At 49.4% G+C, this 16,761-nt stretch overlaps 7 protein-coding genes across 7 annotated transcripts; 6 read left to right on the forward strand and 1 right to left on the reverse strand.

The window, feature by feature from the left end:
- Window positions 1-286: 286 nt before the first annotated feature.
- ASPGLDRAFT_136825 (TVP15 family protein) lies at window positions 287-889 on the forward strand (the record flags this gene model as incomplete). The annotated part of the gene is made up of 4 exons (XM_022541477.1): window positions 287-306; window positions 382-497; window positions 549-638; window positions 702-889. 4 exons carry the CDS (start codon window positions 287-289, stop codon window positions 887-889), a joined length of 414 nt encoding a protein of 137 aa, XP_022396240.1.
- A 2,197-nt stretch (window positions 890-3,086) lies between these two features.
- Window positions 3,087-4,905, forward strand: sreA (siderophore transcription factor SreA; the record flags this gene model as incomplete). The annotated part of the gene is made up of 3 exons (XM_022549438.1): window positions 3,087-3,367; window positions 3,440-3,972; window positions 4,025-4,905. The coding sequence occupies 3 exons, from the start codon at window positions 3,087-3,089 to the stop codon at window positions 4,903-4,905; spliced, it is 1,695 nt and encodes a 564-aa protein (XP_022396241.1).
- A 467-nt stretch (window positions 4,906-5,372) lies between these two features.
- ASPGLDRAFT_52593 (CapA family protein) lies at window positions 5,373-6,664 on the forward strand. The gene has a single exon (XM_022547796.1). The coding sequence runs from the start codon at window positions 5,422-5,424 to the stop codon at window positions 6,604-6,606; it is 1,185 nt and encodes a 394-aa protein (XP_022396242.1). The 5' UTR covers window positions 5,373-5,421; the 3' UTR covers window positions 6,607-6,664.
- A 3,190-nt stretch (window positions 6,665-9,854) lies between these two features.
- Window positions 9,855-10,714, forward strand: ASPGLDRAFT_29798 (uncharacterized protein; the record flags this gene model as incomplete). The annotated part of the gene is made up of 2 exons (XM_022543885.1): window positions 9,855-10,144; window positions 10,315-10,714. The coding sequence occupies 2 exons, from the start codon at window positions 9,855-9,857 to the stop codon at window positions 10,712-10,714; spliced, it is 690 nt and encodes a 229-aa protein (XP_022396243.1).
- A 701-nt stretch (window positions 10,715-11,415) lies between these two features.
- Window positions 11,416-12,500, forward strand: ASPGLDRAFT_39856 (serine/threonine-protein phosphatase; the record flags this gene model as incomplete). Its single annotated transcript, XM_022545137.1, has 3 exons — window positions 11,416-11,431; window positions 11,496-11,729; window positions 11,791-12,500. The coding sequence occupies 3 exons, from the start codon at window positions 11,416-11,418 to the stop codon at window positions 12,498-12,500; spliced, it is 960 nt and encodes a 319-aa protein (XP_022396244.1).
- Window positions 12,501-12,643: 143 nt separating this feature from the next.
- On the reverse strand, window positions 12,644-13,853 carry ASPGLDRAFT_1042517 (rho GDP-dissociation inhibitor). The gene is made up of 5 exons (XM_022539467.1): window positions 13,755-13,853; window positions 13,548-13,686; window positions 13,077-13,399; window positions 12,970-13,018; window positions 12,644-12,917 (listed from the first exon to the last, which is right to left on the reverse strand). Exons 2-5 carry the CDS (start codon window positions 13,639-13,641, stop codon window positions 12,787-12,789), a joined length of 597 nt encoding a protein of 198 aa, XP_022396245.1. The 5' UTR covers window positions 13,642-13,686; window positions 13,755-13,853; the 3' UTR covers window positions 12,644-12,786.
- A 928-nt stretch (window positions 13,854-14,781) lies between these two features.
- On the forward strand, window positions 14,782-16,591 carry ASPGLDRAFT_1042670 (KilA-N domain-containing protein). The gene is made up of 5 exons (XM_022539468.1): window positions 14,782-14,949; window positions 15,077-15,285; window positions 15,348-15,510; window positions 15,565-16,402; window positions 16,453-16,591. Exons 1-5 carry the CDS (start codon window positions 14,889-14,891, stop codon window positions 16,475-16,477), a joined length of 1,296 nt encoding a protein of 431 aa, XP_022396246.1. The 5' UTR covers window positions 14,782-14,888; the 3' UTR covers window positions 16,478-16,591.
- The last annotated feature ends 170 nt before the right edge of the window (window positions 16,592-16,761 follow it).

Here is a 16,761-nt window from a genome sequence, read left to right on the forward strand (position 1 = left end):
GAAAGCCATTCAGGTGTTCTTGTGAGTATGCGACTTGGTGTTACCCGTCTAAGCGCGGTGCGCTTTCACCATCCAAAGACGTCTACCTGACCAAGGCTACAGTATTCTCCGAACTCGGACGCTCTGCTCCTATCCTAGTTCCTTTATTCGATTAATTCGACGATAAAGAAGAGAATTCGCATCGATTCTATCCCTCCAATACGACTTTGCCCTAAATCTCGTCGGTTGACGTCCGTTACGAATTTACCCCTGTTAATACGTGGCCGCTATACACACACCCGCCAAGATGGACTTCTCCAATATTTTGTATGTTATGCCGTGAAGCCAGCCTAGTGGCTGTCTGTGATAATGCGTTGCTTGAATCACGGCTGACTGTCGTAGCCGGATTGTTAACCTCGCCGTGGCTGTGATCATGGTGCTTGGTGGTATTGCCCAATTCTTCCCCGCGTCGATGAGCTCGATCATCGTGGGTACATACGTGATTATCTTTGGTGCCGGTAAGTGGCCTCGTATGTAGCGAGGTGGTGGCGTGTGCTCACGTTAATTAGCTCTTGGTGGCTTGGAGTTCTTGCCTACCATCCCCGACTACGCTTACCGCTATGCGTCTTTCCTTTTCTCATTCTTGGGTCGTGGTGTCTGTAAGTCTGCCATTCCCGCTCGAGCCTGATTGGCGAAATCGAATTTGGGACTGATGGTTCTAGTCTATATCTTCGTCGGATCGCTCTTGCTGCACGACGGTGTGCTGCGGTACATTGCCGGTTCGCTTGTTGGCTTCATCGGTCTTGGATACCTGGCTCTGGAGTTCATTCCGTCGATCGAGCCCCCATCGAACATGCGCGAGGCCGACCAGGGCTGGGGTGCTGAGCAGGTGTATGGCGAGCAGGTCTGAGAGTATGTGCCATACCGCGTGGCTATGCGTTGAGAATAGTGTTGGGAAAGCAAGAGGGAAACAAAAGAGTTCTGGATAATACGATTCTGGCTGAGTGCCACGAGTGCCACGAACGGGCTGTATTGTTTGACGATGACTTGAGTCATGTGAAAACGGAAGGAATGGAGGAGATGGTCATGAGATGAGTGACCAGGGAGTATATTTGGCTTGTGTAATTGCCGTGGTCCGTGTGTGTACTATATAAGGATACTATTATTATTATTGATCTATTATTGGATTTGATATGTCCGAGACGAAGTCTAGATGAATGCAAGGGTTATCCACGTATAGAATCAGGAGATGATTGTAGATGACCTGTTAATATCCGAGTGTCATCTTGACCACGCCATAGTGGTGGGACGGAGATTATCAATCTAAGTATCAGATATGATCTGGCATGTGACTGATTGATTAAAAATGGTACAGGGTTGCATTGCCAATGGTGAGAAGGGTTGATTGATTGCTATGCTTGCTCTCTGATTGTTCGCTTGATTTTGTTTGCGTGTCATTTTGCATACCAAGAATACACGGAACAGCGTAGCCGAATACATAAAATACAGCCATTTGACCAATCAACTCGTAAAAATATCTAGTTCGTCAGCGTTCTATTCTTATCAGAGCTCATCAGCAGCTGCCGAGCGGATACACTTTGCTCCGATCCCACCTGGTGGAAGGCACTGGAAGCATCCGCGGCCAATCAAATCTGTAGTGATAATGATGACTTGAGGATCTTTGTCCAGCAAGCCAATAGGAAGTCAAATAAAGAGGCTTATTAGGGCTAGTCTCCACTCATTGCCAATTCTGGAAGGTACATTCCCACTAGATCCATAGCGCTAAACCAAAACAAGTATTGATGGAGCCGCAGTGATTCGATCTGGGGGAAACCGCCCTGACTCCCGTTTCAGTAATCTTTCGGCCTTCTTCTGCCTCTCTACTTTTTTTGTCTGTGCTTTGAGAAAAAGAAAGCAATAACCTTACCTTGTGCTTGGTTTTTGTCCACTCTACTTTATTTGTCTTTACCTTTGCCACCCAGTCATCCCACTCAAACGGTTTGCTTTGACCTCAGCGCGTCTGACAGTCCGGGGAACAAACTACTACCACAGACTATCAGAGTCCCGACTGCTGCAGGGAGCCCACTTTTTTCTTGGAAGGACAAAAGCCAAAGTCGTCCCAAAAAGAGAAAAGGCGTAGATCCTTTGTCTGAGTACAAAGTATACGCACCACAGGATCCCTCAGATTTCCTAGGCCTGCGACAAAAATACGTACTTATACTCCAGACTACTACTATTGATTAGACCCGGCGATAAGGATTGTTGGTTTTTAGGGTCACCGTTGGCACCAATTGGGCGGTGGGCGGATCCTGAGCAAAAAAGTTCTGGATCTTCTTCATCTCACCTCTTTTTTCATCCTCATCTAATCTTCTTTCTCCTGATATCTTTTTCATCTTATCCATCTGCTGAACCCCCTCTCCTTCTCCGCTATCTGCGCCATCATCTCGCAGATCCCTTTCCTTCCTTGCCCAGACTATTGGCATTCCTACTATTGATTGATCTCTCTCTTTCTTCGTGTCTTTGTTGAGATCCCCCTTCGATTTTCTCTCTCTCTCTCTCTCTCTCTCTCTCTCATTCCTTTCCAACACCTCCGACTATCTCCCATTCTTCATCCCTGGCCAACAAGCTTCTCCCTGGATCGCCACTCTTATTTCATCATCTTCAACCAATCTCCTGTCAAATCAACCCCTGCGAACAGGAGACAAAAAGACTGAATATTTCGGTGGCGGCTTTCTCGGTCCGGTGACTCGATCGATAAGCGTGTCCTTTTTTTGTCCCCTGGAATACAAGATCCCCCCTTCTTCGGCCTTTTCCCAGATCCCCGGGTTTGTTGTCCCTGTTTGTTGGGTTTGACGGCCTGCAATATTTCTGCAGGTTTGCCTTCCCCGGCTGGGTCTTCGATATCCCCATTTTTGTTCGGGTCCTTGCTGTCATCTTGACCGACTTTTGACGCCGTGATACCACGCGTGTCCCCTTTTTTCACACGCTCTGATCAATTTGCACTCCCCCGCTACTTCTTTCGTTTCACCTTGGTCGTTTGGTGCCCGGGCGATCAACCCTCTTTCCCCCCGAGAAACCAATAAAAACAGTGGTGCTTGATGGTGGCAATGTTAGCATCGATTCCTCAGATGGACGCTGCGCGATCGATCCCGCGAAACCCCGACGTCCTTTCGCGACACCCTTCGGCAGAAGATCTGGATGCCGCTCAGCAGTTGATTTCGTCGGCTCAGGCCGGCCGCGATCACATGGTCGACCGTCCCTGGGAGGACAACCAGAATGGGAGGCCAGTGGAAGTAGCAGAAAGCGTCCATTCTGAGTCGTCTTTCGCAAATGACAAATCATCGCCCAAGTCTCAAAAGGACTCGTCCTTTTTGGGACATTCTTGCAGGTACGTATTTCGCAAGGGGGGGGGGGAAGAAAAAAATGCGATAGTACAGTCGATACTAACTCCTGACTTTAGTAACTGTGGAACAAAAAGTACCCCGTTATGGCGACGATCACCGACTGGAGCCATGATTTGCAACGCCTGTGGTCTTTATCTCAAGGCCCGAAACGTCGCGCGACCAACCAAGCGGAATCGTAGTCAAGCCGATCAGGATGGTGCACAGCAACAGCCTACTTCGCCGGTCCCCTCGACAGATACTCCTACAAAACACAGTGGAGGATGCAATCATGGTCCCAAGGGTTCTTGTCCCGGTGGTGGAAACTGCAACGGTACCGGCGGTGCCGAAGGATGCGACGGGTGCCCGGCATACAACAACCGTGTCTACAAGGCAACGCCTCGCGGTGCAGTTCCAATGCACGCTTGGAATAGAGCTGCAAGCGCAGAGTCTGAGAATCCGCCTCCTGTGCTGCCCGATCCAGAAGTGTCGGGGAAAAACGGGCCATCGGCCGAAGGCGGTACGATGCTGGTTTCCTGTCAAAACTGTGGCACGACCGTCACTCCGCTCTGGCGCCGAGATGAGCTTGGTCATCCTATTTGCAACGCTTGCGGTATGCTCGCCTTCTTTTTCTGTGATAAATATCTGTGAGCTAACTGAAGCAGGTCTCTATTACAAGCTCCACGGTTGCTATCGACCTACGACAATGAAAAAGACCATCATTAAGCGGAGGAAGCGGGTCGTTCCCGCACTGAGAGACCAATCTCCGACTGCGGCCACCCAGTCTTCCAACGGCTCCTCCGCGTCGCCAGAGGGTTCTCCTGCTGGACTTGCTCACGGTCAAGAGGACTATCGCTATTTGAGTACAGAACCAGTTGACCACTATCCTCCAATGTCGACGGGTAGGGTCTCGCCTCGACCGTTCACCTTTGCGCCACCGCCTGTCGATTTTACGAGTTACAGTTCGGGGACGGTCTCGCTCCCTCATCACCCTCCGCCGCCCAGGTTGTTGGAACCAGAACGGATGGGCGTGCCTAGCCATTCTCCCGCTTCGTCACAATTTGATCGACGCTCAGTTTCTCCCAATCCTTCCGGTAACCCGAAGAAACGAACCCTCGCAGAATCATCAGTCGACTCTGCATCCGTTCCTACAACATTGGAATCGGGTTCGAATCAACTACCTCCCATTATGTCCTCTGTCAACCCATCTCCACCAACTCGTCTCAGTTCCATCTCCTCTCTTTTGAACCACGCCGATAAACGTCAGGAGGATTCTCCGGCTCCTCTTGGTCGTCAACAGCATCCTCATCCTCAGCACCAGCCTTATCCTCAGCACCAGCCGCACCAGCATCACCATCAACATCACCCTCCTCCCCCTCAAGCCGCACCTCTTGCGCACCCACCGCCACCGCAACAACCATTGCCTGGTGTCAATGAATTAGATGGATACATGTCTGAACGACGGGTCAAGTTGCAGCGGGAGGCTGAAGAAATGCGCGAGATTTTGAGAGCAAAGGAGCGTGAATTGGCGGAACTAGGACAATAACACGAATCCATTCAAATCGATTATTATTCTTTCTTCTTTTGTTCTATTTCGAATACTTGTCCGGCGCAAATTGTTGGTTTGCGGTGAAAAGTATACCACTTCTAATCTTTTTGTTATGAATTCAAAAATCACCCTGGGCAAATGGATAAAAGCAGAAAGGGAAACTACTAGGTTTGTATGTTTGTTTAAGCGTTGGCGGGATAAGGCGAAATTCAAATCATTTGACAAAAGACTTACGGCGGCTCTTGTGCTTTTTCACTGTTATGTAACGTCGATAATCTATAGTTTCGGATTCGGATTGGTTTCCAGTGATTCTTATGAGCTTTATGAACATTCAATAATCAAACTATGCTTAACTGAAGTCATGTCCTGATGTCATCATGATGGCCCGGTATATATATATATACGCTTCCCTGCCCTATACGACCCCCCCCCCACCAATCCAACTCAACATAGCAAATGCAATGACCTCTATCGAAATCCCCCACCCTCTCCACCCCTCCCAAAAAACCCAAAATGCCAACCCCCTACCCCCACCCCTCGACACCGACGACCTACACCCTAAACTTCACCGGCGACGTCATGCTCGCCCGCCTCATCGACCAACTCTTCTCAACACACCTCCCCTCCCCACACTACGCCAACATAATCAAAACATTCATAGAACGCTACCCCTACCTCTCAAAATACAACCACAGATCCCCATGGGGCAGTGCGCTGGCGTTATTTCGCGCGGGGGATCTGAATCTGGTGAATTTGGAGACGGCGGTTACGGAGGGTGCGGAGAAATGGCCACGGAAGGTGTTTAATTATAGGATGCATCCGGGGAATCTGGGGGTGTTGAGGGAAGGGAGGGTTGATTTTGTTAGTTTGGCGAATAATCATACGGTGGATTTTGGGGAGGGCGGGCTTAGGGATACGATTCGGGGGGTTAGGGGGGTTGGGGTTGGGTTTGCGGGTGTGGGGAATAGTGCGGTTGAGGCGAAATTGCCGGCTGTGTTGCGGCTTCCGAGGGATTCTGATGATGATGCTCGCGGTGATGAGGAAAAGCATACGGTACATGTATATTCAGCCTCTGACCACCCACGCGACTGGTCCGTCATCCCTGAATTCCACCTCATCGACTACACCCTTTCCACAAAACATCATCTGAAAACCCTCCTCACCACTCCCTCTCACCCCCAATCCAAAGCAGAGGAACCAAGTCTGAAGATCTTCTCCATCCACTGGGGCCCAAATTACACCTGGCAACCGTCCGCTCAAATCCGGGACATGGCACATTTCCTCATCGACGAGTGCGGCGTTGATATCGTGCATGGGCACTCTGCGCATCATATCCAGGGTGTTGAGAAGTATAAGGGGAGTGTGATTATGTATGGATGTGGGGATTTCGTGGATGATTATGCGTTGAATGAGGAGTTTCGGAATGATTTGGGGGGTGTTTGGAGGGTTGTCGTCAGTACTGATAATGGTGATGGTGGTGGCGGGAAAGGGAAAGGGAAAGGGAAAGGGCTGGAGTTGGATCGGTTGGAGATGTATCCTACGCGGTGTGATAGGTTCCAAGTTACGTTGTTGGATGTAGATGATGAGGATCATGGGTGGGTTCGGAGGAAAATAATGAAGTTGAGTGAGGAGATGGGGACTAGGGTTAGGCGGGAACTTGGGAGGGAGGGGCAGGTTGTTGTTGACCTGAGGGATTAGATGGTATTAATTGTATTGGTAGTGTGTATTGGTAGTGTGTATCACTAATAGCATTTCATTGAGTTTTGATATTTGAGCATTCTGAAATAATCAAGTCCCGCAACGCGCTCATCGTATGGTTTGGATCTGTCCCGTAAATCACCAGTTGTTGTTTTGTCTGGTATCTTTGATTACACTGTAGCTTGACATTCCAGGTAGCTATTCTCTGTCTATCAATTGCGAAATATCAGCGACTGTCTAATTTATTACTTTTCTTTCGTTAAACCTACAAGGTCAGGCCCGAACACCCAAGGGTAGTAGGATACCTCGTGGTTTGCTGCCTTCTTCAAGAAGAAGAGAAGGCAGGAATTTCCTCACGGTGACTGGGTTATTAGGGGAGTTTGGCATTATCCTAGATACCTGTCCGCTTGACTTATGCTCAGGGATTTAGTCACTGTATAACAACGTGGGTCTTCCAAAGGCATTTCATGGTATCAAAATGATATTTGAGCATCCTGGAATAAATCCAGCTCCGCTGCGCGTTGATCGTACGGTCTGGACAGTCCCATATATTAGTAAGGTTAATCTCACAACACTTTCCATATGGTATTTTTGAAACAGCATAGCTTGTTAGTCCATCATCCAAACTGTCTATCAAGGATTAAGCAATCGACTAACCATGACTTCAATTGACCCCAGATATCACTCCATTGTTCTTGGCGACATGCTATCTTCGATGCAGCTCCAGCTACTTTACAGAGCAGTGGGCCCTTCGCGCATTTAGTAGACATTCGTCCCACACGAGTATAGTTTTTCCTTGAGCGTTATCCTTGAGTTTGATCATGTGTTTTGGGTATCAATTCATCCCACAATAAACCATTCAAACAGATTCTCTATGACTATTGTACATAATCCAGTCTGCCAGGGCGTTTGGCCATGTTCCTGGAAATAGAGATCCCCTTCTTTGGGATTTTCCCGGTAATTTCTCAGAAAACGCCCGAATGCATTAATGAATGCCATCAGGAACCAATCAAAAGATGTTCCGGCTGCTAACTGCAATAAGTATATATGAGCTTATTGCCGGGACATAAGACTACTTACCTTATACTCAGCGCCGGGAGAACTTCGCTGCCCTTAACCTCCCTGTCTATGATTCCCCGCCAATTCTGTTGAATAGACATGCACTGTCATGTACGAGGTATTCGATTTTCACTCCGTTCACAGAGGATAACCAGTATCGGTACCCAGATTCCTTTACTACGTTTTGTGCAGCCAGCTATACAGTTAGCAAAGCAAGTCAATACAAATCAAGGAGATGGAGGCTGGAGGACATACTGGATGGTTCGGCCAGTACTTGGCCCTTGATGTTTAGGCCCTTAGTTCTTGTAGCCAGGATCTTCTTTACCTTGATCAAGACGACTCTTATTGTGTACAGCGCCCAAAAATGATGTTTATTGCATCCATCACTTGAGAGTACCCCTTCAGTAACGCCCTCAGACTTATTGGCTACAGCACTATGAAAGTGAAATAAGTAGCGAACAGCTAACCACCTCAGCATAGATTCAAGATTCACCGGGGGTATGATCACCACTTACTGGCTCAACTACATTACTATTGTAAAGGTTAATCGAGTCGTAAAGATTTATGGTGCTGTGGAACTCAGTATAAATCTCGTGCGCTATAACACTCGTAGGACTTGCCAATAAAAGACCCGTAAAGGAATTATATCCCAGCCAAGGATGTAAGCCATACGTACCGAGCTACTTGTGTAAACGCCTCGTTGGGGAACGATACACTCAGACTCTCCTCTAGCTCTGCAAGATATCAGCATTGAGTACCATTTAGGTAGCGAGTAGGTGCGTACCGAAAATATCCGAAAAAAGCAACGTGTAAGCTTTGAATCGCTGTCGTGCCTAACTTTACCCAGGATTTGGAGAGATTGAAGTAATCAAAGGGTTGCTAAATTGCGGGTTATGTCTTGAGGACCTATTTGACCATGTCACGACAGGATGAGCTTGGGGTGCAGGTTCTCATGAGATTGGAACGGCTGCTTGATTTATTTTAATGGCCGTAGGGAGGTAAATAGAGCATTGGCGAATGAAGTGGAGGAAATGGAAATATATAGCGTAGGAGTGAATACTAGATATGATAGCTGTTCCTGATCTACTCCGCGTCAGAATGATCGACAAAGCACGTACCAACGCCAGAATTATCCTCGAACATGGCTAACGTCCCTTTCCCACTCACATCGATATCGCTATGATAAGTCCGTCTCTGCAGGATAGCTTCAGGATGGTCCCATGCCACCAGTTATTTGAGGAAGAAGGACTACGAGCGCTTGTCTTTTTTACTTGCTACTACGCAGGGGGCACGTAAAACATGAACATCATGTCAATAGCAGAAAAGACTTGACACCCACGTCCCTGTACAGCCAACACCCTCCGCTCTGTTCATGGTCAGTCAGAGTCAACTACCGGGAAGGTTGAGACAAGGAACGTTAGAACTCACCCACTATAATCCCTGCTTTTGCCAACACTCACTCATCGAGGGGTAGAGTACCGGGGACCTAGAGAGGATTGTATCTCCTATCAGCTGAATTTCAACTGCTAGTCACCATGGCACATGTTGCACGGAAGCATCCTCACAAGTTGTGTGATTAGCAGAGGACGTGCCCAGCAGCAAAACCTCTACTACAGAACGCCGTTTTGCGCACGATGACCTCTTGAGTAGGCGTCTGCAGTACAGTGGACTGACTCGGCAGGGGCAGGAGGGGGTGCAAAATGGAAAGAACAATCTTGGGCAGACCCCACAGCAGATACCCAACACTCTTCCCCGAGGGGCGTCTCTTGTGCAGCTGTATCCGCGTGATCGCCACGCCTCCCTAGTATATCGCCTCCCCTGGGTGATCACGGCGTCGCAAGCGAGGCCTTCCAAGGGGAAGGGGATAAAAGAAGGACAAGAAAAAGATGGGATACTTAGCTTCTGTGGAAAGGATGTCATGTCATCATTGAACACCACTAACTCGTCGTCAGGTTGGTCGTCGGGTACCTAACAAAATTTGTATCTCCTATCAGCTGACGTTCAACTGCCAGAAAAACCTCCACGGCACCCATAAAAAAACAGAGGGCAGCGAAAAGTTTCCAGAAGTGCATGGAAGCACCCTGACAAGATGTGTGGACTCCACAGGCTATATTGCACTCTTCCCCGAAGGGCGTCTCTTTGTGCAGTTATCTCCAGCAAGCATCCGTGTGATGTTAAAAAGTGACATGATGAAGTTTCCAGAAAGGCATGAAAGCACCCTGACAATTCAGGCGACCGGCAGCAGAAACCAGGCAAAACCTGTGGCTGCGGGACCGCCCTACTCTGGGAAAAGCGGAAGACAAGAAAGAAATGGAGTACTTAGCTTCTGCTGTGCTACTGTAGCTGTGGCTTTCTATCAGCGTGGCGTCGGGAGGACTCAGTCAAGAGAGGAAGGAGCAGTGCAACGTGCAAGGGAAAGTGCGAGCGAGAGAGCTGAAATAGGAAAGAAAGAGTGCAGTTTATGGGAAAGTACGAACAAGTGAGCTTGAAGAGGAAGGAGAGGATGCAGGGAGAGCTTAGAAAGGAAGGAAGGAGTGCAGTTATGGGGAAGGTGTGAGCGAGTGAGTTGTAAGAAGAAGGAAAGAGAAAGCCGGGCGACGAGCAGCTATTTATGCCCAGCGAGCAGGCAGCACTCGCTCGCTTAACTAGTCTCCTCGAGTTTGGGTCCGGAACGGGACGTTCAGGAACGACACCCGAGGGGCGACACCGCGCAGTGAGCTACACCATCACTCACCTCATGGACGAAGAGATTCGGGGAAGAGTCGGGGCGCGACGGAAGGTTGCCTACGGAGAGGCGACGGAGGACGTTGGCGAGCAACCGACACATACAGCGAGGGAGCTCTCCTTGAGCCTCGCTATTTGGAAGAACTATCTTATGAATGAGTGTGGTCGGACGATAGTGATATCCCTTGTGATAGATACTCGCGGATATGGACCTGGATTCGAGTCGCAAGGCGAACGGTTTATTACTACGAAAATCGTCAGGAGTGACATGGTCGCAATAGTTGCGACTATGCCCGTGCGGGAAGTGGCGATCCCGCACTTGTGATGGGGCTAGACAACCTGAAGGAAAGTGTGACCCAGTTTGCATGACGTTTAGGGCAGGCACCGACGTGGCGAAGAGAGGGTGCTATACAGAAATGTGAGTCAGTGCTTACTGGAAGGTAGTACTTGACATTGCACTGCAATATAGTGCCAGTAGATGCCATATCCTTCACAATCATGTCAAATCCCAATACGCTTTCCTAAAAAGGAAGGCATGAGGTCTACGTAAGTCACGTGACCTATTCCGCGGAATCCGTCTCCAGATGGCAGGCGGTGCCAGACAGCAGAACACTCGGGCAGCCCCAAACACCCATCAGAATACCGACGCCCACTCCTTATTATCCGAATTGCCCACGGCCCAGATCATTTCCGACCATGGAGTTATAATTACGCCTCTCGCTTGGCTGAATTGACATTCATTTAACTTGTTTCTTCTTTAGGAGCTTGTTGCAGGTTCTGGCTGGCCGTCGCTCCCTCACTTATACTGCGGCTTGACTTGTCGGTCATGATGCGAGTTGCTGCAGAATTACTTCTTAGAGATCCTTTTTGCTCGCCGTCATAGTGCTTACCTACGATTTCTTTACGCGGTTATCTTCGAGCGTGCATATCTTACCGAGACCGACTCATTCGTTTATCGATCGATTGTGTACCGGAATATCATTACAATACCCTTAGGTGTTGGACCAACGCCGCAATTTAGCCGCTATGCCTGGCTTACCATGTACGTTCGCTCTCTTATCGTGTCGCTTCTTGCGTCTCTTCGACCGTGTCTCATTGTGTCGCAGCTAGTATCGATTTGGACGAGTGCATTGAGAGACTCTACCGGAAAGAGTTGCTGGCAGACTCGGTTATCGAAGCAATATGCGCCAAGGCGAAAGAGCTGTTGATGAAGGAAAGCAATGTCGTCCACATTGCGGCTCCGGTTACTGTGGTCGGTGATATCCACGGGCAGTTTTTTGATATGATTGAGATATTCAAGATTGGAGGATTCTGCCCGGACACAAATTATTTATTTCTTGGTGCGTTCTTGGTTTATGGGCATGGATTCCGGTCCAGAGCTAATTGGTATCGCAATTGCAGGAGACTACGTGGACCGTGGTCTTTTCAGCGTGGAAACCATTTCCCTCCTCGTTTGCTTGAAATTACGATACCCCCAGCGCGTCCATCTCATCCGTGGAAACCATGAATCCCGCGGCGTGACCCAATCGTACGGGTTCTACACCGAATGTGCCCGAAAATACGGCAATGCCAACGTCTGGCACTATTTTACCGACATGTTCGACTTCCTCACCCTGAGCGTCGTGATCAACGACCAGATCTTCTGCGTGCACGGCGGCCTCTCCCCCTCAATCCACTCAATCGACCAGATCAAGATCATCGACCGATTCCGTGAAATCCCACACGAAGGCCCCATGGCCGACCTGGTCTGGTCAGACCCCGACACCGAACGCGACGAGTTCTCGCTCTCCCCGCGCGGGGCCGGATATACTTTTGGAGCACAGGTGGTTCGGAAATTCCTCGAGGTGAATAGCATGTCGCATATCCTGCGCGCGCATCAGCTCTGTCAGGAGGGTTACCAGGTACTCTACGACGACCGGCTGAGTACTGTCTGGAGTGCGCCGAACTACTGCTACCGGTGCGGGAACCTGGCTAGTGTGCTTGAAGTGAGCGATACGGGCGAGCGGTATTTCAACATCTTTGATGCGGCGCCGGAGAATGATATCCATCGGTCAGAGCAACAGGCCCAGCAGAAGGATGGCCAGAGTCCTGTGATTGACTACTTTTTGTGATACCCCAGGGAGTTTATTTATCCCTTTTCTATTTCGATCTGTGAAATACTTGGTATTGAATCTTGGCATATGATGAAGCATGTATTGGCATTTTTTGAGATGTAATGTACGGTTTATACCCTTAAGATTTCAATGGATTCTCCAATGTTGCTAATAGGCGCAAGAACGTTGGAAGGAAACTCGTTTCAGACGTATATGGCTTAAAACACAAACCGCTGCTCACGATAAGTTCAAAAAAGGCAAAAAGAAAAGAGAAAAAGTTCAATGCTAAATAACTATCAAAAATCTACCAGTCCTTGGCAATGTCAAACGACCATTCGAACAGAAGGTGAGTTGTGTCATCATCGTCAACGAATTTGGAAACGGCGTTGTAGTGGCCACGGGCCATCATGCCCGAAGGAGCCTCCTCGGTATTGACTGGTCAAGTTAGCATACGGCCGGTCCACTGCAGCGCGATAGCAAAACTCACATTTCTTCTCGTAGTCGACCTTGCCCGTTGTGTTGGGAGCATAGCTTCCCTGTTATCCAGTTAGCATCCACCCGCATACTCCAACCAGACCTATAACCCAAACTCACCAACATCTCCTCATCCTTGCTAACCCGAATACCCTTCCTCTTAACCACCTGCAAGTACTTCAGACCGCTCAGCACCTCATGGTGCACCTGGAAAACAACCTTGATCCGGAACGTAGAACCCTCCTTGATGGTGAACGGCTTATCCTTGAGACTCTCGAGAGCGCCGGGGGCGGAGAGGTCGATGAGGACGTCGGAACGGCCTTCGACTTCCAGGGCGAGGGACTTGATGATGCATTTGCGGGGGTCGTTAGGGTCGCCGATAGGTTCGCCGCTGTTTAGGCCCAGGGAGGCTTTCCAGCGGTTGAGGGATTCGTCGTTTTGGTCTGTTGAGTGTTATATTAGTATGTTGTTGCGAGCGGGTGTGTTTATGGAGGTAGGTTAAGATTGTATGTCGACAGGTGTCACCGAATGTACCCGGTAAGGAGGGGAGCGGGATGAATGCCAGGAACCGTGTAGATATAGTAAACATACCCAGTTGTGTATATTCCTCAATGGTCTTCTTCTCTCCAACCTTGAAACCTTCGGTCTTGGAGGCAGCGAGATCATCTTCGTGGTGGTCGGTCATTGTGACGGTTGTTCCTGGGTTGGTGGGGTATCGGGATGAGGAGAGCTATAGAAGACAGATTAGCTCTATCCAGGTACCAGGTCAGTCTCTATATAAAGGGTAAAACAACGTACCAATATGAATAATCAATTGATAGAGATGACAAGAAAGAAAAGAGAGAAGAGGGAGAAAGAGTGTTCGCAACAGGGGGTTTGTTTTGGTTGGTTGACACAGTCCAGGAGGATGGTGGGGGGCGTGGAAAGGCGGTGACACTATCAGGGGCCAGACTTGGCTCTGTGCTGCGATGGTCTTACCTGTTAATAGAGAGCTACGTGTAGTTATGAAGATGTTTTCTATCTTTCTAGAAAGGAGTAGTTTGCGTTGGTTATGGTTCGGTGGTTGACCGTTGTATCGCTGATATAGATGACCGTTAGGATGGACAGGCACATCAGTGGGAGGCCTTATAATTTAAGTAGTCTTTACAGAGTACCAATGGGTACTCTTTGTTCCACTGTTCTTTTGCAAGTATCGAAGGCTTACAAGTACCTATTGATGCGCCCTGAGTGCTGTGGTTGATATCCATACTTGTAGAGCGGGGAAGCAGTTCTCTGTACAACCGCACTATGTAGTCCCAATTCCAATATGCCAGATTATCTTAGATCCTTGAATTCTGCAGTGATACTGCCTTTATTCGGGTTCTATATCTTTTTCTGTAGGATGCACATTCCAAGCTATGTACAAATAGTTAGTTATACAGAGCATGCCTGAGGCATGGAGAATATGTACTGTCATCAAATACCGGGGAACGGTACAATAATTACCCTTTCGAGTATGTCAGGTGACTCCCAGCACCATTCATTGGCCAATGTTTATCACGCCAAGACCGCGCAGGACCGTACGAATACCGTCAAAACTCCCGCCCGCCCACTTGATTTTCTCCTCGTTATTGTTGTGGATTTAAATGCTGATTCGATCGTCCGTCAAAAAAACGTGAATCATCGTTGTCCATCTATCTTGGCTCTTTTCGCTTTAGTATTGGGTGCGCCTTCCTAATTTAGCTGTATCGGTGTTTACTGCGCCGTTTCTGTGGTGACGTCTTGGTCCCCTCAACCGCTAAAACTACGGAGAGCGAGAAACAACACGCCTGCAACGTGGCCGGCGTCGCATTTCCCTGTTCTCCTTGACTGTCAAAGAAAAGAAGCCTTGACCACCCCGTCATATTTTTTTGGGCTTTTTCAAGTCTTTGACTCGAGATTGTTCATTTCGCTATGGCGCGCTCTCTTCCCAAGAAGAATAACCCTCTTATCTCGGGGGATGGTGCCCCTGCTTGTAAGTTTCCCCCCCATCGCCATCGCCCGCTGTTGTTGTCGCGCGCATCACCCCGGAAACATACAGCTATCGAGTGGCATCAATACACAACAGTCTGGACTAACATGTGCTCTCTGTGCGACCGTAGACGATGATCTCCTGACGCGTCGTCGTCTGGGAAAGACACACCTCGCCGTTAAGGCGACGCAGATCGGCACGTCCAATGCGACTCGCCCGGAGAACCTGGGTCCCTTCGAGTACGCTCATCTACGCGCGCCTTTGCCTAAGGATCTGAAAGGCTCTGAGATCTTCCCCTCGCACACACCGCAACAGCACCCAGAGACCTACTTCTTGATGGTGAGTCCACTTTCGTGTGTCTTGGGAAAGTGTGGTCAGTGATTAATGCGCAATCCACACAGCGGCGGAGCAAGGATGGATTCGTGAGCGCTACTGGCATGTTCAAGATCGCTTTCCCGTGGGCGAAGGTCGAGGAGGAAAGATCCGAGCGTGATTACCTCAAGGCACGGGAGGAGACCAGTGAGGACGAGATTGCGGGTAATGTGTGGATTTCGCCGGTTTTCGGTAAGTACAGCTTGGCTCCAAACTACTGCATATCATTCTGACGCTTCTCTCCAGCCTTGGAGTTAGCCAAGGAGTATCAAATGTTCGATTGGGTTCGTGCATTGTTGGACCCTACCGATATCGTCCAGAGCCCATCGAGTGCCAAGAAGCAAATCACTCCCCCACCCAAATTCGACATCCCGCCGATCGAAGCTCCCGTTCAACTTTCCGCTACCGCAACACGACTCAGACGGGGACGGTCCGCATCGCCTAGCAAGAGAGCTGCTTCGCCACGCAAGTCCAGAACCACGCGGGCCACCAAGGAGGCTAACGTCGCTGCAACGAATGCCGCAAATGCTAGTCTTCAGTCGTCGTTGGATGCTGATGCCGGGTCGGCCAATGGAACCGTGGAGCAAAGTGTGGAGGTTGACGAGGAGGAAACCAAGTCAGAAGTGGTAGAGAAGCCACGAACAACAACCAGTTCGAGGAAGGCTGCCGCTCCGGCTGAGCCAGAAGAAGAGGAAGAAAAGAAGGTCAAGGTTGATGTCGAAGAATCCGTGGACAAGGTGAAGGACGCCCAGACGAAGCAGACTACCTTCTCGGTTGACATGCCCGTCCAATTTCTCCCCGACGCACCCTCCGCAGAGGACACGGAGCAGATGATTGCCAAGGCAAGAGAGATGGTGCAAGAAGCAGTTGACAGCAAGGCCGCAGAGGGGGAACCTGTAGAGTCATCATCAAAGGGCGCTCAGAAGCGCAAGACAGACGATCTGAGTGAAGACTCGGAAGACGAAGAGACCAAGGCCGCTTCGACCCAGCGTGTTAAGCGGGCGAAGGTGTTGGAAGAGAAGCTCAAGCGGGAACGAGTGAGGAACCGTGCTTTGGTTGGAGTCACAGCTGCTTTTGCCCTTGCGTAAGTACTCTTGACATTCTTTGCTGGAACACGTCTAACTTTGCATACAGGGCCTCGATTCCTTACTTCTTCTAGATTTGCTCTACAGAGTATGCTTTACTTTAATTCGGTTATTGTCTACTCACAGTCTTCCTGAGGATACCTTCTCGGAACGATGTCCAGTCCTTGATTTCCTTCCTTATTCTCAGTCCGACATCCCCGTCCTCGTTATTCAATTTTCTTCACCCAGGCCCTTCTAACCCTGTTGGTTTTCGATGTATTGTATTGACACCTTACACCCCTTTCTAATGTTCACTCTGTTGCTACAGTATGGCAGATATAGCAATTGGCGGGATCCTGGAGATCGGAAGCGAAGCGTT

Source organism: Aspergillus glaucus, assembly GCF_001890805.1.
Source record: "Aspergillus glaucus CBS 516.65 unplaced genomic scaffold ASPGLscaffold_30, whole genome shotgun sequence".
NCBI classification, from domain to species: Eukaryota; Fungi; Ascomycota; class Eurotiomycetes; order Eurotiales; family Aspergillaceae; genus Aspergillus; species Aspergillus glaucus.